Source organism: Conger conger, chromosome 18 (assembly GCF_963514075.1).
Source record: "Conger conger chromosome 18, fConCon1.1, whole genome shotgun sequence".
Taxonomy (NCBI): Eukaryota; Metazoa; Chordata; class Actinopteri; order Anguilliformes; family Congridae; genus Conger; species Conger conger.
This window is the reverse complement of record NC_083777.1, coordinates 31,787,069-31,812,700: the sequence shown is the minus strand read 5'-3', so window position 1 is coordinate 31,812,700 and position 25,632 is coordinate 31,787,069. Positions and strand designations below refer to the sequence as shown.

The following is a 25,632-nucleotide window of genomic DNA, read 5'->3' as shown; positions in this document are numbered from 1 at the left end:
TCTCTTAATTATTTGTCTCTAACACACCATAAGTCGGGGATGATTTCATGTAGACTATTTTACAGCCAGCTGAAAACAACTCCGCCGACTTAGAGCATTTTCAGCCGTCAGTTTGGATTTCTGAAGCGGTCCGGCCCATCGCTGCATTCGTCTGTAATGTGGGCGGCTGTTGAGGTGGACAGTGTGTTCAGAAGGACCGCCTTATGGACCGCGTTATGGGCCGCGTTATGGGCCACATGCCAGGGTAAATTTAGGGGACAGTCCTGTCGTGTTTGTGGCTGGGATGAATGCCATTCCACGCATGACTGGAGATTGGTACGTTCAGTCAAACCATCGAGTGAAGCATCCAGAGCTTCAGACAGGCCCAGGGCTGCCTCCCGCCCAGCGCCCGGGGACCAGGGACTGACCTTCTCTGAGAAGCTCTGCCTCCAGTGGTGACTGCAGGTACTGCAGCTGATTAAGCCCCTGGTGCCAAACACCTGAGTTCATTACCATTACAGAAACACATTGGGAGTGTGCTTTTGATGACTCGCCAAAGGCCAGTTGACATCACAAGGCTGTCGGCCGCGGAGACGGCCTTGGAGCCTTTTCGGGGGAAATTGTGTTTCGCCGTGACCTCCTGACCTGCAGCACGCCTGCTGAGGGCTGTTGCAGTGTCAGATTAAACCCTGCACCTGCTGCCTGCCACCTGCCACCTGCCCTCTGACACCTGCCCCGCGCCCGTCTGAGGAGCGGAATGTTCTCCTATGTTGTTCTAGAACCCCGCTGCTTCCAGTCACCAGTAGTCATGGTGACCTCAGCGTTAGAACATGAGGAACAGTCTAACCACATATTGGGGATCTCACTACTTTTAAGAGATTCCACATCTGAATACACATCAGGGAATGTGTTGGCTCATGGCGGTGAGCTGGTTTTGGGCGAGGCCAGTATTATACAGGGTGAAACCACGGTGGCTCTCCTGTGGCCGTGTGGAGAGCCCAGCAGTAGCACACAAGCGGGGTGACCTCTCCCCGGTGTTGGATGTTCATCTCCCTTGTTTACCGCCCCCCCCCTTGCAGCTGTCGCGCTGCTAACTGCTAATGACTTTGCCCTCTGGGCTGTGCGCAATGACTGCACAGGGGCTCCTGCACCAGACCCTCCTGGAGGAAGAGCAGGGGTGTCTGTCATCCGGCTGGGGTACCCTCTCAATCCTCACCCACCCCTTCCCATTTCACATGAAAAAAAATGAACTTTTTTTGACTCCGTTTTAGCCGAATTGGAGCCCTGAGTCATGGATTGTTATTGTTCATTAAGAAGTGTAGCAGTCAATACCCCAGACTGATATTTGTTTCATAAAGTACAAATATCGTTTTGTTTTGTCATTGTGTAATCCTCCTGTTTCGTCGCTAACAGGCTTAACTAGTTTGCAGTTGATCCTGAGTTTACCCGTTTGTGAAGTCTTTGCCAGCCACCGTGGGGTCCTGTGGCTCTTAGCCCTGATCTACACACAGTTGCTCTCGAACAGAGTCCACCCAGCGGCACTAACGCACTGTACACAGTGAAAGCCCTGTCTGTGCTGGGGTCCATCTTAGAGCTCTGCAGCCTCCATCTCCTCTGGAGCTAACGCTGTGTTGGGTAATGACGCTCGCTATCAGTTGTGACGCTGATAACTCATTATTACTGTTATATATGACAGCTCTCGGGGTAACCTCTCTGTCAGTCTCTGTGGGTAAGAGCTTCTGCTAAGTGATTGGATGTAATTAAGGGGGGGGGGGGGGGGGCAGAGAGAGTGTGTGGTGGACTTGCAGGGGAGACTCGCGAGAGAGCGAGTTACGTAAGTTGAGGAAGTCCGTGGGCGTTAGCGCTCCGGCGCTCCGGAGCGGGGGAGAGGACGATGACGGCAGCCGGGATGGAGAGAGAGAAGTGCGTTCAGCGTCGTGATTTACACCACGAGGAGCTGGGATTCTACTCTCTCTCTGTCTCTCCCTCTCTCCCTCTCTCTCTGTCTCTCTCCCACTCCCACTCTCACTCTCTCCCTCTCCCTCTCTCACTGTCTCTCTCTCTCCTCACTCTCTCTCTCGCACTCTCTCTCTCTCTCTCTCTCTCTCTCTCTCTCTCTCTCTCTCACTCTCTCTCTCTCTCTCTCTCTCTCTCTCCGTCTCTCTCCCCTCTCCCCTCTCTCACTCTCTCTCTCTCTCTGTCTCACTCCCTCTCCCGCTCCTCGCTCTCTCTCTGTCTCTCCCTCTCTCTCTGTCTCTCCCTCTCTCTCTGTCTCTCCCTCTCTCTGTCTCTCCCTCTCTCTCTGTCTCTCCCTCTCTCTCTGTCTCTCACTCTCACTCTCACTCTCACTCTCACTCTCACTCTCTCTGTCTCTGTCTCTCTCATTCTCTCTCATTCTCTCTCATTCTCTCTCATTCTCTCTCTCTCTGTCCCTCTCATTCTCTCACATTCTCTCTCTCTCTGTCCCTCATCCCTCTCCCTCTCCCACTCTCACTCTCACTCTCCTCTCCCTCTCTCTCCCCCCCCCCCCCTCTCTCTCTCTCTCTGTCTCTCTCTCTCCCCCCCCCCTCTCTCTCTCTCTCTCTCTCTCTCCCTCCCTCCCCCCCCCCCTCCTCCTCTCCTCTTCGTGGAGCTCGGTCTCTGGAGCAGAATCGTGAGGGGATGAGCGCTGAGCGGTGTTGAGGATGTGAAGTGGCTGACGTGTGGAGCGTTGTGTTAAAACTGTCGCCCGTCGACCGCCTCGTTTCAGTCCAGGAGCGCCCACGGCAGTTTGGGGTTAAAACTGTTTTTTCCCCATTTGTGGATATTCGACATGTATTGGACTGTTATTTTAAATATTTCTCTTCAGACAGGAGAAAGAAAAGCAGGTTTCAGATCACGATGGATTCACAGTACAGAAAATTACATGGTGGGGAATTGACCCTTTTCTAGACACTCAAAGCACTTCACAGTGATGAGGGGGAAACTCGCCTCAACCACCACCAATGTGCAGCACCCACCTGGGTGACGCAACGGCAGCCATTTTGTGGCAGAACGCTCACCACACACCAGCTGAGGTGGAGAGGGAGAGAACGATCATTTTGGCAATTAAATCATGGGATGATTAGGTGGCAGGTTGAAAGAGCCAGGGTTGGGAATTTAGCCAGGACATCAGGGAACCCCCTGCTCTTTAAGATGAGTGTCATGAGAGGATCTTTAATGACTGTGAGTCAGGACCTCGGTTTAGCATCTCATCTGAACGACGGAAAGGTGATGGTTGTGTGAAAGGTGTGGTTTTGCTGCAGAGTGAGTTTCATTGGAGCGTGTGGTAAATTCTGTTTTGGATGTTAAATGGCCGACATTAGATGTGTTAAAACTGTACTGGGTCTGAGGGTTGCTTCTGTCACGGGCTGGGTCCCAGCCTTTCTGTCCAAACACCCCCCCCCCCCCCCCACCCACCCAGTTCATGGTTAAACCACTCTCTACGCTTCTGTAAATACACTAATCTGTTTTTAGGCCTGCTTCTGTTTAGGTATTCAGAGAACAGGATATTAAACTATTTTGATAGGAAGGACAAAAAAAACCTTGCGAGTGGACTGGCCTTGTTGTGATTTCCCTTGCTTTGTCTGAATTGGGGTTGGGGAGGGAGAGGGGGATGTTTGGAAAGTAAGGCCATAACCTGAGCACAGGAACGCACGCACGCAGGACTGAGTCCGTGCATGGCAGTGACCAGGTTTACCCCACGTGTAACCCAAGCAACCAGGTTGTGTGTGGTGTTGCCCTGTGTGAGATGGGTACAGTGTGTGTGGTGTTTACACAGTTAGGAGTTTATTTATTATGACTGGGAACAGAGCAGCTGTGCTGTGCTCATAGAGGATTGGTTGGGAGTTGTGCTGTGTGTGCGCTGTGCGCTGTGCGCTGTGCGCTGTGCGCTGTGCGCTGTGCGCTGTGCGCTGTGCGCTGTGCGCTGTGCGCTGTGCGCTGTGTGCTGTGTGCTGTCTAGTGGTCAGAGATGTAAGCAGGTGCTTGTGTCCCAGTGAAATGAATGGGTTCTGCGGTGTTACTCTGATTTGATACTGATCGCAGGGGAACTGGGGAATGCTGGTGTGTTTTTCTGAACTTTTGACTTTGATTTTTTTCGACCTCATGCTGACGTCAAGCAGGGAAACTGTTACAGTAGAGGAATCTTGATTTTCTGCTTTTTCATGACATCAGCGGGAGATTCACTTTTAATGTATTAAATGTGTGTCCGTACAGCACATGGTTGAGTAAAACTTTTTTCATTATTGAAGTGCTTTCAATTGCCTTTTCCTTTAGTTTTTTTTTTTGGATGGAATCCAGTTTCCATGATTTATTGCAAACCTCATCCCAAACCATGTCAATCTTCCTGTGAGGATGAAGCAAACAGCTAAAAATGGATGTAGGCCAAAATTATAACTCCACACAGTAAGACAAACAACAATTTAACATACCATGCAATTGTATGTGTAGTATGTTGTGTGATTAGAGTAGAGTAGGCTGGTGTATGTTGTGTGATTAGAGTAGAGTAGGCTGGTGTATGTTGTGTGATTAGAGTAGAGCAGGCTGGTGTATGTTGTGTGATTAGAGTAGAGCAGGCTGGTGTATGTTGTGTGATTAGAGTAGAGTAGGCTGGTGTATGTTGTGTGATTAGAGTAGAGTAGGCTGGTGTATGTTGTGTGATTAGAGTAGAGTAGGCTGGTGTATGTTGTGTGATTAGTGTAGAGCAGGCTGGTGTATGTTGTTTGATTTGTGCAGAAGATGTGAAACTAGTTCTGAGAGCTGATGGGAGTTCGGTCTCTTGACCGCTTTTTTAATTCACAGGATTCGCTTGAATTATTGATATTCTGTTCTTGTACCTGGCAAGAAAACAGGATTTATTTTTTCAAACTAATAAATGACTATATAACCTACATTTAGCAGACCATCTGATGCATTGTGGCCTAAATAGCTTAATGATTTATTTTTTTAGGCCGATTTCTTTGGATATTTACGGTACCTTTTGCTTAAGGGTTAAACAGAAACTGGGAGTCAAACCTGCGACCTCTTGAGTCACAAGCCCACGTCCTTCTCCACTGCGGTTCTCTCCTACCCACGCACGAGCCAGTGTGCACGAGTCAGTGTGCAGCGTGTGTTGATGTGGTTCCTGTGTTTGAAGAGGAATCACACACACTGTTTCAGCCTGGCTCCGCCTGCCACACAGTGTTGATAAAATGTGATCTGGGGTGGGTAGAGTGCGTGTGTCCATTTCATGTGCATAAAGTATTCTCCAACGGGCAGTGTTCTGTGTAGTGTTGATCTATAACTGCTGGCTTCCCGCATTTGAAAATGAGCTGTTTTTCTCAAAAGCGTTTTTCATTCGTTATCGGGCGGCAGAACATTCTTTTATACCAGTTTTTATTATTTATGCCACAGTGATATTATTGTGTATCTCTAAGCGGGAGTGTAACTGCCCTGTGATGTGCATCTCAGTGGTGATACTGCGTTGCCGTGGAAACCACCCGGCTGCAGAGCAGGCAGGTGAACGCAGGTGAGGATGAGGACGGTTATGTAATATAGTCACTCTCAGCTACAGAGCGCAGTCCCTGTGCACACAGTTACCTGTACGAGAGGGAGGGAGGGAGGGAGGGGAGGGGGGGGGGTCCACCTCAATCTGCCAGAGAGGCCCCTGGGGGGGGGGGCTCTTCTGTGTGTTTCTTTTTATATTTACCAAAAAATACATTATTCCCCAGAAAGGTGCAGGCTTTTGTTCACACCTGACTCTACTAGCCAACCACTGGAGTCTTTGCTAGGGACCTTGATTCGTAGAGTCCGGTGTGTCACTGATTGGCTGGAACAGAAGCCTGCACTGACTCTCTGTGGGTAGGCCTGAGTTTCCGTGGCGTAGCTGAGGTCAGTGCTCTGTGGTGGACTGAGAGGGTACTGTTGTGTACACACATCTGCGGATGCCTCCGGACGCTGAATTAGCGCTGGTGTTTGTCCCTCCCGCCGCATGTCTCTGACGGCCGCCCGCTCGGCTGACGCAAGCCTGTGACATCTGTACCGCACACGCACCGCGCTGAGCTCCCCTAGCGTGGGAGAGAGCGGGAATCGCGCTGCGCTTTCCCCCTCTGCAGAGCTCCCTCTCCCCTCTGCAGAGCTCCCTCTCCCCTCTACAGAGCTCACTCTCCCCTCTACAGAGCTCCCTCTCCCCTCTACAGAGCTCACTCTCCCCTCTACAGAGCTCACTCTCACTCTCCCCTCTGCAGAGCTCACTCTCACTCTCCCCTCTGCAGAGCTCACTCTCCCCTCTGCAGAGCTCCCTCTCCCCTCTACAGAGCTCACACTCCCCTCTACAGAGCTCACTCTCCCCTCTACAGAGCTCACTCTCACTCTCCCCTCTGCAGAGCTCACTCTCACTCTCCCCTCTGCAGAGCTCACTCTCCCCTCTGCAGAGCTCCCTCTCCCCTCTACAGAGCTCCCTCTCCCCTCTACAGAGCTCACTCTCCCCTCTACAGAGCTCACTCTCCCCTCTGCAGAGCTCACTCTCCCCTCTGCAGAGCTCACTCTCCCCTCTGCAGAGCTCACTCTCCCCTCTACAGAGCTCACTCTCACTCTCCCCTCTGCAGAGCTCACTCTCACTCTCCCCTCTGCAGAGCTCACTCTCACCCAATCACACCGTTGTACTGGCTCACAGTGAAATGACGGCCGATTGTAAATCCCTTCCTTTCATTGTGGGAGCCAGCGGACGGGCTTTTGTTTAACGGGGAACGACTTGTTCCCGTAGCCCGCTGTGGCCTGACCTGAGCTGGAAGAGTGATGAATAAAAACATCCAGAGCCTCTTAATGAGGTCAGACCCTGCTGGGGTGCCTCACAGCACATCCCCATCCCCAACGAACCACAACATCCACCACAGCGGGGCCCTCAAACTCCAGTCCTGGAGGGCCGCAGTGTCTGCAGGTTTAACTCCAGTCCTGGAGGGCCGCAGTGTCTGCAGGTTTAACTCCAGTCCTGGAGGGCCGCAGTGTCTGCAGGTTTAACTCCAGTCCTGGAGGGGGCCGCAGGTTTAACTCCAGTCCTGGAGGGCCGCAGTGTCTGCAGGTTTAACTCCAGTCCTGGAGGGGGCCGCAGGTTTAACTCCAGTCCTGGAGGGCCGCAGTGTCTGCAGGTTTAACTCCAGACCTTCACATCAGAGGACAAAAATAGAGATGCCAGAGATGATTGTGGGAGGGGGGGGGGTTTGCTAGTTGACCTCCTTCAAACCCCCCCACTCCTGAAAGAGGGCTTAACACCTCTCTGAATACGACCCCCCCCCTCGCACCTGTGTCCTGCTCTAATGCAGCGATGATGTCACCTCTCTCTCTGCGTGTGAATCTCCTGCTGCCCGTGTGAGTCGCTCTCGCTGTTCCGTCTTTGACAAGATGGCGGCGCTCCCAGCCGACCACGGCTAGCGTCTGACAGCAGGGGCTCAGAACTGGGGCAGCGTTGCATCGTGGGACAGGGCGGCGGAGGCAGGGATTCACAGAGACGCGGGACATCTTCCTGTCACACGCTGAGAAAGGTGCAGATCCGGAGAGGAGAGGAGAGGAGGCAGACGGGCTGCAGAAGTCCCGGCGTTCCCAGCGTTCCCGACTCGGTTCCTCCCACGGGAAGGAGCGCTCCGTCCTGGCATTCCTGAGCTGAGGGAGCGGAATGTGGGTGTGATGGAGCTGGTCAGACCGCTCCTTATTCTTTCAGGATATCAGCGCTGATAAAATGTAGTTTCTTTACTTCATTAGACTTGAACTGGCCAGGGTCTAGTAGTTTTTTTTCCTTGTGTTGCCTTGGCAACCATGACACATCAACATAGGCTATATCAGGTGGATTGTAGCAAATTATTTTGTATTTATTTTTTTTTACCTCAGGAATGTATTTGATGTTTGATGCAACATGCTTTTGTAAAGCCTGAAGTTTAGGGAAAATATAACCCTGAGTGAAATCTTTAGCAGAAGTAGGCTACTTGTTTTGTGCAACTGGCCAAATTTAAGGCTAGCCTTCCAAAGGTACCTTCCAAACTGCTGGAAACCAAGTTTTGGTGTTACATTACATTACATGGTGTGAAGATTTAGAGCTAGTTTCTGATTTCAGGACGATCGGACGTATTGCTGAGGGCATTCGGGTGTGTGAGACTGATTAAACTGTTCTTATGTTTCCATGACGACAAATCCTGACTTTTTGCTTAAAAAATTGGTGCCTGGATTATTCCATCTGCTGCCCAGGACTGACGGGTTCTGTGAGAACGCTGCAGAAACAGCTGGAGCAGGACTTGGCCTGCTTTCTGGGAGGCAGGAGCATTTACTGACCACAGATTTTGGTCCGCAAAAGCCCCGGTAATTAGCGTGCGTTGGACGGTCTCGGTAGAGTTGCAAGCCTCTTATCTGATCGGCTGCAGAGGAGTAGCCTGGACGAATGGCGATTTAAACGGTGCCAATTTCAATGAAGTGGCCATTAATTCTGCAGCTTTGCTGTGCGAGTCCTAACTTTGCACAGATGGCGGCTTGGAAGACAAATGCCTGCGCACGGTTGTAGGCCACGGAGTCTCGCCGGTCGAACCATCTCCGCTCCGCTGTTACGTCACACCGTAAACATCGCACATCTGCGATCCATTCCGGACTCTCTGTAGGATGTTTATTGTTCTGGAGTTGTCCTCGGTTCTCGCTAAAATCTAAATAGTACATTATACAGAGAGCGGCCTGCTGGAGGCCTGCCACTGAAAACAGCGCCGCGGCCGGATGTGAGCCTGTTTGTGGAAACCAAAAGAGAGGCAGCTGTTTGTCTGGAGAGAGTGCCAGCCGAGTCGTTAGCGTTCCTGACAATGGGAAACTGAAAGCTCGGGGTTTGTCCGGGACCGTTTAGAGGCTCTGCTGGGAACGGAGATTTTAAAACTTGGTTTCTTAACCCCTCGTCCTGCGTTCGTAATCCGTAGAAACTGACCTGAACTCTCGAGGTTTATTTTGGTTTTTGGGTGTAGCCCTCTGTGCGTAGAGTGGAGTGTCCGCATTCTCGTGGTAGTTCACCGGCCTGAGTTCTTGGTTCATCATAACGTCTGCGCTCTGGGGTTTCTTGCTGTTGATTTGCACCCTCTGTGTGACATTTTATTTGAATAAAATGTTAAGTGCATTGTAGATAAAGGTCATACTCCTGTTCCCGTCCGTGTACACAGGCCTGCTTTTGCCACCAGAGCCTGTGAATATCCCGACCAGGTGTTTCAGGGAGCTGGCTAACTGAGTAAGCTGGACTTCTGCGCTGAGTAAAACCTGGAACGGCTAGTTTACTTGTTTAGTCCATGTTCCATATTCGTGGGGGTTCCAGGTTTTACGGCAAGTCAAGCTTAGTACAGCCGGCTTTGTGAAGTACCCCAAGGTCTCAAGACACAAAACTTAATTACTTAGCTGCACAGTTTTTGTTTACATGTATTTGGCAAGGTCAATGCACATTAATAACATTTCTGTGAATGTGCCAGAGTTAGCGAGGGAGGTTAATGTCACCTCGAGGCCATTTTGCGCTTCATAATGCATAACATAAGACTGCAGCCAATGCACATTGACACCACATTAACATATTTCAGCCCGTCTGGTACTGCAATAAACAGCCCTGAATATCTGAGTGTCTCGTGGGTTTGTGGTTGATTTTGTGCTTTTTTTGGCGCTCTCCTTTGAGAAGTGGCCTGGCAGTGGAACCTGACGTCACCGCGTTTGGCCAGCAGGGGGAGCTCTCCACACGGCACGGAGCGGGGCCTCCGGCCCAAACTCTTCCTCCCCGAGGGTGGGGCTGCGGTCATGTGATCTGTTTCTGAGCCACTGGTTGGTGCTGAGTGTGTCGGAGCGACTTTGGGTCTCATTCCACTGTGGCGAGAGTAACCAGGGGTGTCTGTGCCAGGGGTGACGTGGAGGGGCAAGGGGGTGCGCGTTCTCGTTCCAGCAAATCATTACACCAGCTGATTTCACTAATTAGTTCCCTCCTCTCCTGCTTGAAGGTGTGTTAGTGAGGGAAATGAGCGGGGCTAGTGATTGGTCGGAATGAAAACCTCCCTGGCACACGATTGGGCAGTCCTGGCCTGTACTAATGTTCCGTTTGTGCGTTGATGACCTGCTCACGCGTTTAGGCCGCCTTTAGCGCTCGCAGACGTGCAAATGCTGTTCAGTCTGTTTGCCAGCTCGCTGTTATGGTCAGAACTTTCAGTTTGAAGATATTAAAACTGACATGCCGTAGGAGGGATGGCTTTGTTTGGGGGTCAGAGAAATATATTTTTTATATTAAGATATTATGATATCTTTGCGACTTTGGCTCTGCTGGCTCCTGCTTGCTGCTGTTGCGCTCTGTTCTCAGGGCAGAATGAGGTCACTGTAATTTGGGTTAAATGTGGTCTTGGACTGGGATTTGGGTGGAGCCTCTTCGTGCTGGGACTGAAAGGGTTAACCGAACACCCTCACGCTGATGTTGTGAGCACTGCTGGTTATGAAGCGGCGGGTTTCTGGAGCGCTGATGAGACAGAATTTAGAGATCGCGTTTGTTAAAGGAAGCACACCGCGGTAATACGGTTGAGCAGTAAAAGCGGAGAAAAGGACTCGAGTTTTCCGCTCTGTTTGCTGGCAGTCCCGTCGGTTTCGTGCGATCCTTCCGCGGGACAGGAAACCCGAGAGCGCTGCTGAGGTGTGAGGTTCCAGAGAGACGCGGCCAGCGCTTGCAGAAAGATTTCCGTTCGCTCGACTCTCCGTGTCCCGAAAAGGCCTTTTTGCTTCCAGCCCAGATAGCCTGCGTACGTCTCCGAGATCTGCAGTCTGTCACAGCTCGGTGTCGCTCTAAACGCGGCTGCGTTTAAACTGCATCACAACAGAGCTGCCCATCGCTCATTTTAAGCCTCATCTGAAGATGCACCTGCTAATGTAATTGTTGTTGATGTTTGTTTTTAGTTTTTTTTTAATTTGCTTATGCATTTGTCAACCTTATTCCTTACATATGGTCTTTATTTCACCCTGAAGCACTCTAAACTGCTTGGTTATTTTTATATATGGAGAATATGCTTCATTATATAATTTATTTTATTATTACCGGTTTACCAATGCAGGAGGTGAACAGGGAATGCAGTATTTTAGGTTGTAGGGGGGTTTATTTAGTTAATTGCACCTGTTTTTCTGTGTCGTTTGATACCTGTCTTAAAATAAAAATGCTGAAAGGACACACGTTGGGCTTGTGGAGTGTTTAACGTTCTAACATCGAGGGAAAAACACGTCCTTTTCTTCTGAAACCGTGAGAGTGGGAGTCCTGCTGTTGCAGCCCTGTATCCTGCAGGGTTTTTACAGGGAGGATAAGCGCGGTATCGCGGCTGCTCTGTGTTTCCGTGGGCGTCGAGCACACTGCCCTGCGCCCCGGTCTCCCAGAGACCCTCCAACAGCGCGCTACGCCACCGGTGCGTGGGATCCCTCCGGGGATATCGCCCGAAAGATGTCACGGACCGGATCCACTGTGATCCAGCATCCTGTCGTCCAGCCTCCTGTCGTCCGCGGAGAACAGCTCGCTCCTTCTGTGGTCAGGCGGAATAAACTGTTGATTAATTCATAACTGATTTCACATCCAACATTTAGACCAGGAATCCATCCATAATATGCCCCGTAGTTACTAGCAGCCGTAGTTACTGGGTGTTCTGTGTCCTTCAGAGTTTGTTTCTCAGACGCTTTCGATAGCGCTGCTGTAGCGGGGTCAGCTCGTTACCGTGCATGTTACCATGACAACTATCTCCATCTCTGATGACGTTACGCTCAAATTCAAAGTAACGTCGTTGGATTGGCCCGATTTTTGCCTTTAGCTGTCTGGTAATGCATTAGTCATTGGAGTGAGGGTCCAGGGTTAATCTCACTTTGGAATCAGGCTGATCTCCAGCTCGTTTCCCTGCCAAAACTCAGCCCAATAGCGTCGTAGATCACTCCACTTTCTTCCGACCAATTTGAAAATGTGGATTTAAAAACATTTCATCCACAATAATTTTCTAGCACATTCCGTTAATCTAAAACCTGCACGGTTCGTGCCTCTGTTTCCGAGCCCGTGATCTGAGCCGATGTGGCCGATGTGGCCGATGTGACCGATGTGGCCGCTGTGGCCGCTGTGGCCGATGTGGCCGATGTGGCCGATGTGGCCGATGTGGCCGATGTGGTCGATGTGGCCGATGTGGCCGATGTGGCCCTGTCACATCGATGTGATTATCTGTCTGCCGGTGTGTGTGACCCGGGCTTCGGGTGAAATTTGAGCTCCGCTCCCAGCGATGTATTAATGTGCCTTTCCTGTTACTGACCCACCTACTGCTGTGACAGACAGCCATCTGAGAGCTGCGTCCCTCTAATCCCTCTCGTAATACATACTCAACAGCAGGTATAATGTGGGGGCTGAACTGCAGGAACAGATGGCTCTGTTTCTGTGTTTTTAGAAGGTAGGGATGCTCTGTTCCTCTGCGGATTACGCGCAGGCCTGCTCTGGCCCGGTCGGTCCGTGTTCGTGTCACAGCTGGAGCCCCGGCCTCACACCTCACACCCCCGCGCAGGTGTGCACTCCGGAGTCGTGATGTTTGTACCTGGGCCTTTCTGGGCCTTTCATCTGCACGCCGCTACAGGGAGCGTCCTCAGAGCTGCTCCCCTGCGCCCACGCAGCAGTGAGGGAGAGCGATGTCGCTGTTCTGCCCCCCCCCCGTATTGAGTACCTGTCAGTCACATGCACACCCCCCTCTCCCACCCCCTCCCACACTGGCCTATTCTGACTGTGAGAGGGAGGGAGGGAGGGAGGGAGGGAGAGAGGGGGAGAGGGAGAGAGAGAGAGAGACCTGTGTGTACCCTACAGCAGCACGGTCAGGCCTGTGTGTACCCTACAGCAGCACGGTCAGATTCACTTTCTCTTTGTAAAATTGTCATTGCAAAGACAATGGGGGGAAAACATTTTTCAGGGATGTATATAAATATATTTTTTTGTCCACATGATTATTAGATACTAGTATAAAAACTATACCCTTGCTCTAAGTCACAATGCGGAGTTTGTGGGTATTAATAGATCACAGAGCGAAATAGGGCAGTGGACACATGAGAATTGTGCTCAAACCCAGTTTAGAGCGAGCCTCAGTTTGTCCATTCAGGTCTCAGCTTCAGGGGTCCCAAGCCCTGGAATGTGAGGGGCAGTGGAAACTGTGTTGGTCTTTTAAGCAAAGAGTACCCCAAATAACACTCACTTCCTGGCCCCTATAATCCAACTCCAGGCGCAACACCAGGTCATGTTGTCCTTAAACTGGGGCCTGCAAAAAACAGCTGTAGTCACCGGGTCGATTGTGAAACACTGTGTGGAATGTTTGTCCGTAATGTTGCTTGAAAAAATGAATACGAATTGATGAATGTCCCTTCTGAAACACCCGAAGCAGTTTCTAAAATCCGCCGTGCTGTTTCCATCGTTCCTTCTGCTTGAGTTCCCTCGCCAAACCCCAGAATCAAGTCCCTGCAGGCGTTTTTCATCCTGTCGGTGCGGCAGGCCCGTTTGTTTTTAGCAGAGTCCTGCGCAATGTGAAACTGAAGGGTACGGGCAGCTCCGTGGGAGCGAATGTTTTACTCCTGCAACCGTTAAACGGGTTCAGGTTTTAATACACAAACGTCAGAGAACTAGTAAATTCCTTTTATTTATTTTATTATACAATTGGGAGTTTAGAAAGTTAAAATATGTAATTTGACGGGGATAATTACGCAATAAAAAACCCCACAAGTATAAACAGTAAGCTTGGTAAACCTGGTAGCAATTAGCCCAAAACGGAACGCCAGCCCGGGAACGCTGTGACGCAAAGGGAAACCCTGCTTTCTGGCTATCCCGCATTTCGCCAGCGGTTCTAATGTTATTTTTATATTTTATTCGTGTTAGCTGGCATCATGGCTTCTCGCTCCCTGTGCCCGAACACCCACCGCTCCCGACCGGGACTGCGCAACGTCAGTCGTCACGGTCTGGCCGAAGTGCTGACCGCAGCCGTTCCGCTCGAGACTGTAGCCTATGTGCTGAGCTCATCGGACAGCTCTCCCAGCGATCCATTTCACCTGATTTAGAACCGATTTAAATTAAGCCTGCGAGTGTAGCAAAACGATGTGGAGGGTGAGAGAGGGGGTTGACGTTATGCTTCAGTAGTTGTGAGATTTTTTATGGCGGGGTGTGGATTCACGCCCAAGGTACTTTCCTTCCCTCAGTGAAGTTCGGAAGGCAGCAGCTTTTAGAACTGCAAAACATAATAGCGACATATTAGCAAATTAGCTCGCTCAGTGACATAGATACTGATAGATTTGATAAAAATGCATTCAGTAAATACTGCCTGCGGAGAAGTATGTGCACATCGTCTGTGGCTGGCTGAGCTGAACCTGCTACATTCCAGGAGTCACTGAGGGAATGAAAGCACCATGAGCTAGTTTCTCTTGGTGTCTCCTTCTCCGGGCTCTGTCTAGCTTTTGCAAAAGACGCCATGGGCTTACACTGTATGACAGAAGGGTTGGTTTGGATTCGCATATTCTCAAGAGAGCAGACTGTCTTCTCCGTGCGTTTCAGATGTCATTACTCCCCCCTAACCAAACATGCTCTAAATCCATATCCCGTTTCTCACAAGAATTACCGCACAGATGTTTTCGAAGATGTTTTTAATCTACAATGGATTGTTTCTAATTTCAGCGGTAAAGCGCACTGCTCAGGCATTCATTGTAAAGATGTATGACCACAAGCTGACCATACATTTTATTCTCGTGTATAAAAGGAACAGCCTTACAAATGAGCGCCTGATTTGACCGTAGACTGCTAATGTGCCAAGTGAAGCGGAACGTTGGTGAGGAGCGGCCTTGTCCAGAATTCAAACCTCGTTCATTTTCTTATTTGGCCTCTAGATGGTGCTAGAGCTCAGACTTCACTATGGGCTCAGTTCTTTGGTCTCGCCACCAGGTGGCACCATAATCAAAAGGCCATTCTGCGTATTGAAAACGAAGCATTTTTGGATTACAAACTTAATTACTGTATCGAGTTGATGGCAAAGATGAGCTTCAATAATTATCGCTTACACATTTACCCTTTTCATTCCCTCTGTCAGTCTCTCTCTCTGCTTGTGGGAGTTATTTTGTGTTGTTGGTTGATTGTATTTTGGGGTGTTTATAACACAGCCTCTCTCCCCCCAGGGTTGGAGCAGTAGCTGATGCAGAGCGAGCACGCTGAAGGGGCCCAGGATGACGTCGGTAGCCGCAGAGTTCGATCACATGGAGATCCAGCAGCAGTACAGCGAGGTGAACACCCGCTGGGAGGAGGAGTGGGACAACGAGAACAGCTCCGCCCGTCTGTTCGAACGCTCCCGCATCAAGGCCCTCGCAGGTAAGAGCCTCAGCCAATCGCAGCCTTCGCCGGCACATGTCTCAGCCAATCGCAGCCCTCGCATGTGGCTCCCATGTAAGAGCCTCAGCCAATCGCAGCTCCACGTGGCTGTTCGAGCATCGAGGTCCTCGCAGGTAAGGGCACCTGGGGGGGGGGGGAGACAGGAATCCTATATCGGAAATCCTGACACATGACTGTTGTCACCAGGCCAACTGCAAAATGCTGTGTGACCTCTGTCTTGTGAAAGGAACGGATCGAAAACAAGAATATCGATGTGCTGGTTGACAGCACGGTCAGCGATGTGGAGAGTTGGGCAGAATGAAGCCAGCTGAAGCTCGTGAGCAGAATGAAGCCAGCTGAGGAACTCTTCCTGCTGAGCGTGTGTGCTGCAGCACGATTGGCTGGTTTGGGACAGGGGGGCGGGGCTCTGGGTCATAAGGGAGCGTAACGGATAGAACCTGGCGGGGGTTTGGGTTTGGGTTCCGGGAACGGGGAAGATTTAGGAGACGGGGAACAGATGCTGAGGAGGGATAATGTGTTGGAGGAAAACTAGGATTTGAGCCAGAACAGAGAGTAACGGGAACACTGTCCAGGCATTCCCTTTCTGTAAAATATGACATTCCCAAACTCCACATTTCACCCTGTGCTCAGCGCTGCTCGCCCACAAGACCTCATCAAGTTTTTGTAGCTAAAAAATAAAATAAAAATGACATTTTCAGCAGCCAGCCTCTCCCCGTGCCGTCTCTCTGCTCTCCGTGCAGAGTCTTTCTGCTCTCCGTGCCGTTATAATGCTGAGAACATCCTGTGATTCAGGTTGGGTAACCGATACGGGCGCAGTTCCCCACGTTAGCCTGCGCTAGCCTGCGTTTCTGTACAATAAGGGCTGTGTTTGGTCATGCCTGTGTTAGCCTGCGTTTCTGTACAATAAGCGGGCTGTGTTAGCCTGTGTTTCTGTACAATAAGTGGGCTGTGTTTGGTCACGCCTGTGCTAGCCTGTGTTTCTGTGCAATAAGGGCTGTGTTTGGTCACGCCTGTGTTAGCCTGTGTGTCTGTACAATAAGCAGGCTGTGTTTGGTCACGCCTGTGTTAGCCTGTGTTTCTGTACAATAAGCGGGCTGTGTTTGGTTATGCCTGCATTAGCCTGTGTTTCTGTACAATAAGCAGACTGTGTTTGGTCACGCCTGTGTCAGCCTGTGTTTCTGTACAATAAGCAGACTGTGTTTGGTCACGCCTGTGTCAGCCTGTGTTTCTGTACAATAAGCAGACTGTGTTTGGTCACGCCTGTGTCAGCCTGTGTTTCTGTACAATAAGCGGGCTGTGTTTGGTCACGCCTGTGTTAGCCTGTGTTCCTGTATAATAAGCAGGCTGTGTTTGGTCACGCCTGTGTTAGCCTGTGTTCCTGTATAATAAGCAGGCTGTGTTTGGTCACGCCTGTGTTAGCCTGTGTTCCTGTACAATAAGCGGGCTGTGTTTGGTCACGCCTGTGTTTCTGTACAATAAGGGCTGTGTTTGGTCACGCCTGTGTTAGCCTGTGTTTCTGTACGATAAGCAGGCTGTGTTTGGTCACGCCTGTGTTAGCCTGTGTTTCTGTATAATAAGCAGACTGTGTTTGGTCACGCTCTGACCTCGGGACTGGGCGCTGACTCACCGCCGGCCGGGCGAACACGGTGTTCTGCTGCGGTGCCTCATGAATGTGCAGCTCTAATTGCATTTCTAACGCCGGGAGAATTCCAGCCGCGTTATCATTTCCATAAATGTCCCGCCCTTTTGTGAATTTAACCCTGCGTGTCCTGCAGTCGAAGGTGGAAAGTCCCGGGGGCAGAAAGTCAACATCCCGCCATCTGTTCCTTCCACCGATGATCTCAGCTGATTTCACTAATTAGCTCTCCCTCCTGGCTGAAGAACTCTGCTAATTAGCAAATTGAGGAGATTGGAGCGAAATACAGGGGTGGACTTTTACTTTCTGGGCCTGGATCTGCCGCCTCTTTCTGTCGTCCTGCCTGCGACGTTTCTGTCAGGTTTAAAGGAACAAAAAATCTGACCTCATTCTCTGAGTTCAGGGGGAAACTATGTCAAGTTCCCAGAGCTACTTTCACTTTAACCTCCAACTCAAACCACAGGAAGTGAGTCATCGGAGAGGAGTCAGTAGTGAAAGCCCATTGGTCAGTTAGCTTAATCTCTAAAGGCTGGTGTGCACTGCTGGTCTCACCTCTGTGTAGTCTGGCCTCTGCATCATTTCTCCATGTTGTATGTGGCTCTACTTATTGTGAATATTATATTTTTATTATATTCATCTGGCAGTGTCTCGCTGTTGGCTGTGTGGAGTCATGCGGTGTGTCGCCTGCCTTGGTCGAGTCATCACGGCTGTGTCCTCGTCCCTGTGCACTCTCTCTGTGCGCTCTCTCTGTGCACTCTCCCTGTGCACTCTCTCTGTGCACTCTCTCTGTGCACTCTCCCTGTGCACTCTCCCTGTGCACTCTCTCTGTGCACTCTCTCTGTGCACTCTCTCTGTGCACTCTCTCTGTGTCCTCGTCTCTGTGCACTCTCTCTGTGCACTCTCTCTGTGCACTCTCTCTGTGTCCTCGTCTCTGTGTCCTCGTCCCTGTGCACTCTCCCTGTGCACTCTCTCTGTGCGCTCTCTCTGTGCACTCTCTCTGTGTCCTCGTCCCTGTGCACTCGTCCCTGTGCACTCTCTCTGTGTCCTCGTCCCTGTGCACTCTCTCTGTGCACTCTCTCTGTGCACTCTCTCTGTGCACTCTCTCTGTGCACTCTCTCTGTGCACTCTCTCTGTGGCAGTTGGGTTTCGTATCACACACCAGGCTTCGCTCAAACTGCCATTGGTCCAGGCAAAACAGCAGCTAGCCAATCAGAGCTTCAGACCCAGCGTATGGACTATGGCTCATTGGGGTAGTTGGGTTTAAATGTGGAATTAGTGTTGAACCTCAAAAAGCACCTTTCCTTCAGATGCTTAAACAGTGTTGTAATTCCTAAATGGTGAAACAAAAATGTATAAAATACCCTTTAATGAAAGTGGAGACTGCAGTTTAACCATATGTGAATGGTTTGATTACATATCTAAAATTCTGCTGTACAGAGCCAAATTGAGTATTTGTCCCAGACATTATGAAGCTCAGGGTTAATGCCCAGAGAGGGGGGAATGTTTTTTGTTTTTTGAACGCCCCACCACCACACGCCATACCGTCATACCGCCATACCGTCATCTCTCACCTCCTGCTGGGAAGTGAGGCTCTGGTAACCCTGGGATACGGGCGCAGTTTCAGCTCCAGTCATTACTGTACCGTGTTCTTCACCATACTGTAGCTGTCAGCATCACACTGCAGCACACTGCATCACACTGCAGCACACTGCAGCACACTGCATCACACTGCATCACACTGCAGCTGTCAGCATCACACTGCATCACACTGCATCAACTGCAGCTGTCAGCATCACACTGCATCACACTGCATCAACTGCATCACACTACACTTCAACCTCAACAAACGCAACACTACCGTACACAAGAATCAGTCTATAAGATGCATCAGAATTAGCATTTCACTTATTTTTTTGGTTGTGAATTCATGTTTCTATCTGCTATTGCATCAATGACATGTTGTAAGTATAACTTATCTGACTTTACGTCCTGAATGTAGCCAGCAGGCTACAGTGGATAATAACCACAATGTCCATGAAAGCATTTTTTTTTTGTCTAAACTTAAAAATGTCAGTATAGGATGGAAAGCAGTGACTGACGCAGTGTGGGTGGGTCTCCATGGTTACCCCGCCCACACTGCTTGTGCATGTAATGCATTGTGGGTCTGCACTCTGCATGCGTACGGCACAGCTGTGCGTTGGTCTAGTGCTCAGTGCTTCAGTCACGCCCCTGTGTGTGCTGGGGTGAACAGTGAAGCGTGGCGGGCGTGAACAGCCCAGCCCAGGCTCAGGCTTTAACATTAAACATTAAACATTAAACATTAAACATTAAACATTAAACATTAAACATTAACATAAACATTAGCATTAACGTTAACGTTAACGTTAACCGCTCTCCGGCACGGCTCTCTGTGGCCCTAGCTGAGTGTCTGAACTGTGTCCGAGTGGTCCATACAGTCATACAGTTAGAAACATCACGCTTCAGGGGGAGTTTCAGAACGCTTTACTGCGGTGTAGAAAAGGTTATTACTGAAATGTGATTCAGAGTAGCCGGGGAGAGAGGAAAAAAGTGATAATGTTTTCGCTTAGCTGATTAATAAAGGTTTTCTTCTGTGCCAGTTCACAGTTTGTCATTGGAATTTGCATATCTTGGCACCTTATTGATTTATGCTGCAGGGAGTGTGTGTGTTGTGTGTGTATATGAGTGTATGTGTGTATGTATGTACGTATGTATGTATGTGTGTGTGAGCGCGTGCAAGAGAGTGAGTACAGGTCATGCTGACTGCACTGTTCTCACTGTGACTTATGTCAGTTATACCGGCTCACCTGCACCTGGAGAGTGACTCAAAATGGCCGCTCCTACTGTAACCAGACTCTTGTTACCTTGATACCCACTTTCCAGGAACGCCACCGTGACTTCAGAACGGGCTACTTAGTCACCATAGCAACCCGAAACCAAGGCTTTGGGAGAGGGGGAAGGTCCGGTCAGACCCATTCCCGCATGCGCTCAGTCCTGCGGACTGCTGCAGGGCATACTGGGAAGGGGGGGGAACATGCATGTCCCGGGGAACACGCGTGTGTCTCTGTGGAATGGTCGAGTCCCGGGGAACACGCGTGTGTCTCTGGAATGGTGGAGTCTGGAGGAACACGCGTGTGTCTCTGTGGAATGGTGGAGTCTGGAGGAACACGCGTGTGTCTCTGTGGAATGGTGGAGTCTGTGTGGCTGAGTGAGGCTGGGACCGGAGGCAGTGCCTCCCTCACATGACTGTGTTTTCCTGCATTCCTGCCCATCAGAGCAGATCCCCCCCCTCCCCCCCCACACACACACACACACACACACACACACACACACACACACACACACACACACTAACACTCACACTCACACTCACACTCACACACACACAAACTCACACATGCACACACACACACCCACACACACACACACACAAACTCTCTCACACACACACACACACACACACACACACTCACTCACTCACTCACACACTCACTCACACACACACACACACACACACACACACAGCTCTGCGCAGTAATGTGATGAGGGGGGGATGGGGGGGGTGGGGGTGGGTCGGGGGGGGGTCAGCTCGGAGGCATGTAATGCTGTTTGTCTGACACGTTCAGCATTGCCATTATAGATCTGTGGTGTCCACATTATGATATATTTTGATATTTGCATTGTGGTTATCGTCTTAGGGGAATACAATCCTGGAGCAATAAATTACATTACACTACTTTACAAGGCATTTAGCAGACGCTCTTATCCAGAGCAACGTAAAACGAAGTGCAGAAGAGGACCTGAGAGGACAGTACAGTTCCGAGTCCTAGTGTAAACATACAGATAATCAGAACCCTTGAAGAGTACAATGGCTGGGGAACTTGACTACAATGAATGAATACAATCGGGAGTAAAAAAAAAAAAATATATATATATATATATAGAACACAAACCACTGAATTACCAAACCAGTGAAACTTTGACACACCAGCATGGCTGACTGCTCTCAGACAGGAAGTACTGTGTACCCATAATGCACGTGTGTGCCAGCGGTTCGTTTCCCCATGTTATCTGTGGACCCGCACCAATGTAAAGGGTAGGGTGAGACAGGGGCGGCTCCTCGCCTGGACCTCTGCAGGCCTACAATGGGACAGTTTACTGGTTTATCTGTGGGTATGGCTTTATTTATAGGAACAATTTACTGATTTAGTCATGAGTATAGTGTGCTGTTTAGTTATGGGTACAGTGTACTGGTTTATGTGGGTACAGTGTACTGGTTTATGTGGGTACAGTGTACTGGTTAATCTGGGTACAGTGTACTGGTTAATCTGGGTACAGTGTACTGGTTTATCTGGGTACAGTGTACTGGTTTATCTGGGTACAGTGTGCTGGTTAATGTGGGTACAGTGTACTGGTTAATCTGGGTACAGTGTACTGGTTAATCTGGGTACAGTGTACTGGTTTATGTGGGTACAGTGTACTGGTTTATGTGGGTACAGTGTACTGGTTAATCTGGGTACAGTGTACTGGTTAATCTGGGTACAGTGTACTGGTTTATCTGGGTACAGTGTACTGGTTTATCTGGGTACAGTGTGCTGGTTAATGTGGGTACAGTGTACTGGTTAATCTGGGTACAGTGTACTGGTTAATCTGGGTACAGTGTACTGGTTTATGTGGGTACAGTGTACTGGTTTATGTGGGTACAGTGTACTGGTTAATCTGGGTACAGTGTACTGGTTAATCTGGGTACAGTGTACTGGTTAATCTGGGTACAGTGTACTGGTTTATCTGGGTACAGTGTACTGGTTAATCTGGGTACAGTGTACTGGTTTATGTGGGCACAGTGTACTGGTTTATCTGGGTACAGTGTACTGGTTTATCTGGGTGCAGTGTCCTGGTTTAGGTATGCTGTAGTTATGTGCACTGTGTACTGAATCTCCCCTGGATGTGAGACTCCGTTCTCGGGGCTGTGGAGTATATACATTCCTGTTTGGCTGTGAGCTGGAGCTGGTTTAGCTGTCCTCTGGTTCCTCCTCCTCTTCTTTAAGATGAAGAGGGCTTCTGCTCGACCGGGGGAAGCCTTAACGTTCTCTTTCTTTCCTTCGTGTGTGTCCAGTGGCCGGCGGAGGAAGGCCGTGACTCTCGGGTCCCGAGGCGCGCTAGTGTTCCTCTCTGGTAACACGAGCCCCTGAATTATTCACAGTCCCTGCAGACGTGTAAGAGGTAGTTCATGTGCTAATTATATTGAAAGTTAATTTGCTGATGCATTGACCTTTAGCAGATCCAAACTGCTGTTGTCAGGTTGAGTGGCTTTGGTTCTGTTGATCCAGTGCTTTTTACTTTTACTCTCCGCATTCTGACCCAATCTGAACCCTTCCTTTTTTTTAATTCGGTTTTTTTAACCATTACATTGCATTTCAGTTGTTGCTGACACTTTTGTCCGAAGTGACTTACAGTTGATTAGACTAAGCAGGGGACAATCACTCCCTGGAGCAATGTGGGGTTAAGGGCCTTGCTCAAGGGCCCAACAGCTGTGTGGATCTTATCATGGCTACACCGGGGCTTGAACCGCCAACCTTCTGGGTCCCAGTCAGGCACCTTAGCCACTAGGCTACAGGCTGCCATTTTGAACTGTTTTTAAGGCTCGGGTGTCTATCTGTCCGTCTGTCCATCCTTGCTCTGTGCCCTGTGCTGACGTCCGTGTAGTTCCGCGTTCCTGTGGGTTTGCTGCCGACATTAATCATCATGGGTTTGTCGGGATGGGCCTTGCCTCTGGTCATTAGACACAGTTTGATTATACGGCACCGGTTCGGATCGTGCGATATTTCAGATTAAGAGGCACCAGGTAACGCCCCCCCCCCACCCCTCCACTGTGTTTTTGGTTTCTCTGTCCTCTCATGACCCCCCCCCCCCTACCCCCCACCCCCCACGCCAGGTCCGTTGGCATGGCGACGGAGGTGGAATGCCGGGCTCCACGCCGGTGAAAAGCCCGTTTCATCGGCCCTCCAATGGGCTCATTGTTCGCCGGTTGGCCCGGCGACTGCAGCTCTGTCACGGCAGCGTCCGTTAGTTCAACATAACGTCGCCATTTTCGGCCTGTCCGCGCCCCTCCTACGCGATTACCCGCTAACCGGCGTGTCTTCATTTATTTTTATCTCTGCTGCCCAAAGACTGTTTGGATTCACAGTACACGGTGGCGAAAAACATCTGAATTAATTTCAAGGTTTGATTATTTTCATGAGTTCTGTTGAAGATGAACCACATGCTACCATCAGTCAATTAAGGCGAAGGGACAACTTGACAACTGTTTATTAATATACAGAATATTGCATGCAGTCGTGTGGTAACAGAAACCTCTGAAAAGCACAAGTAATGGGCTATATTGCATGTTCAAAAATGGAAAAATGTGTGTTCTAATACGGATATAATTATTGAGACAGTATATGTATTTCTAACAAGAGGTAGGCTAGTTATCAAGATGATCATTTTCAGCAAGTGTGCCCTTTCCCTTTTGCAAGAATAACACTGAGGACATGTCTTCTACAGTGCTTTATAAGGTTGGTGGACATATTTGGGGGAGGTTGGGGATCTTTCTTTTGTACAGAATCTTTCAAGATTCTTTAGATTCCTCAGTCTATGCTTGTGGACAGCCCTGTTCAGCTAAAACCACACGTTTCAGAGGGCAATTGTGAAGCAGTCATTTCATGGTCAGTTAATATTTTCTTTGATCGATTTTGAGGTCACGGTTTTGCTTGGGGTCATTGTCTGGAGCAGTCTGTGTGAGGCCTTGGTTTGTGCTCCCTGGTTTGGGGGGAATGCCGGGTTTGTGGCCAGAATGTCCTGGTACTCACTGCAGCTCATGGTTCTGTTGACTTAAAAAAAAATCTCCCAAGAGCTTCAGTTGTGAAACAGTCCCATAACCTCAAAAATCCACCACCATATTTCACCATAGGTATGATGCTCCTTCTAACAAAGGCACCCTTCTTCTGAGGCCAAACCCGACACTGGTGTTCCTGGCCAAAAGAAAGCTCAATTTTGGTCTCATTTGACCATAGCACCCGGTTTCAATCAAAATTCAGCATTGGTGTTGATGATGGGCCCAATAATGTTGGAAGCCATCGTAGCTCCAACCAAAAATAAGATCAAACATAATGTTTTTGGAAGAATACTCATCTTTATAGTATTGTCTTTCTTTAGACCGCAAACTCCTCAATGCCCCAGATACTAGCCATTGGATGTTTGGCAAGCTGGCTGAAAATTCTATAAATATGTGAACTGGTCTCATACTCATTTATTTTGTTTTATGATTTTATTTTCAGTTTGAAATTCATCTTGTTGGCTGGCAGTTTTTTTTTTTTTTTTACCAGATTGCAAAATGGAGGAAATTTCTCAATCCTGGGAATGTTTTGAAATAAATCAAGAATGCAGTTGGTGTTTTGCTTAGACCATGTCCTTTTTTAACTCTAACACAGTAAAGTGTGTCACTGTTTCTCCAGGTTTTCTCAGTTTTTCTGTCGATAGCCGGGTTCGTATTGAGCTACTCGACCATCCATCCATCCATCCATCCATCATCACCCGCTTATCCGGAGTCGGGTCGCGGGGGCAGTAGGCAAAGCCGGGTATTCCAGGCGTCCCTCTCCCCAGCAACGCATTCTAGCTCCTCCTGGGGGATCCCGAGGCGTTCCCTGGCCAGGAGAGATATATAATATAATAATAATAATAGATGCCCGAACCACCTCAATTTTCATTGCTGAGTGATGAAAGTGGGGAAAAAATAAATAAAACATAAAACATAACAGAGGGAGGTGAGCAAGAAAAACGGGCTTTGTGTGCCAAATTAGGGCTGGAGTGAGAACATACAGGAGGGTAGATCTCCAGGAACAGGGTTGGGCAGCCCTGCTCTAGCTGATGAACGAGGTGTGCTTCGTTCGGGTTGGAGTGAAAACCTACAGGATGGTAGATCTCCAGGAGCAGGGTTGGCCAGCCCTGCTATAGAAGTTCCTCCGTAGACGTTCTGTATGATAATGCTGCACTAGAAACTGTTCCTAACCAGAATGGGACATGGGGGATGCAGAAGCAGTATCTGGTGCGTCTGTCGTGTCTTTGGTAACGTGCACCTACTGACCTGTGTAGACCTTATGTCCGTTCTGCTTACGGTGAAGCCACGTCTGTGTGAAACATCCCACTTCTCGCCCCAGAGGGATCAGAGTCCAAAAATAACAGAAGATGAGGTGGATAACATCACACAGAGTTATCGACACATTCTGCCGGGCCCACCCAGGCCCCCAAATGATTAAAACCAGGCCCTCAGACCTCAGGCGTCCCCATGACGATCGCTCCCCCGGCTGCTGCCTCAGCCCAGAAACATTCCCAGAATTCTCTCCTCTGCGCACAGGAAGAACCCAGACGGGATTCTTGGCTCTGTTGTTTTTTGCCCTTTAGAATAAAATGAAACGAAATGAAATGAAATAAAGAATCCGTGGGCTTCGTCATCGCAGACCCATCCATCTTCCTGACAATAGGTGAGGCCAGAAGAATGTGAGCTCATTTCTAAGACGAGGTCCGAGCCGGGCCGTGAAATTCCCCACTGCGGCTCTGGGAGCGC

At 49.7% G+C, this 25,632-nt stretch overlaps 1 protein-coding gene across 3 annotated transcripts in view; it reads left to right on the top strand.

Annotated features, from left to right (window-relative positions):
- Positions 1-25,632, top strand: part of LOC133118710 (spectrin beta chain, non-erythrocytic 1-like) — a 106,883-nt gene that overhangs the window by 12,014 nt on the left and 69,237 nt on the right. Inside the window, exon 2 of one of the 3 annotated variants that reach the window (XM_061228875.1) lies at positions 15,163-15,380. In XM_061228875.1, coding sequence (XP_061084859.1) covers positions 15,211-15,380 — 170 coding nt within the window. In that variant the 5' untranslated portion in view covers positions 15,163-15,210. The remainder of the gene's footprint in view (positions 1-15,162; positions 15,381-25,632) is intronic. The other 2 variants (XM_061228870.1, XM_061228871.1) reach the window with 2 other exon arrangements.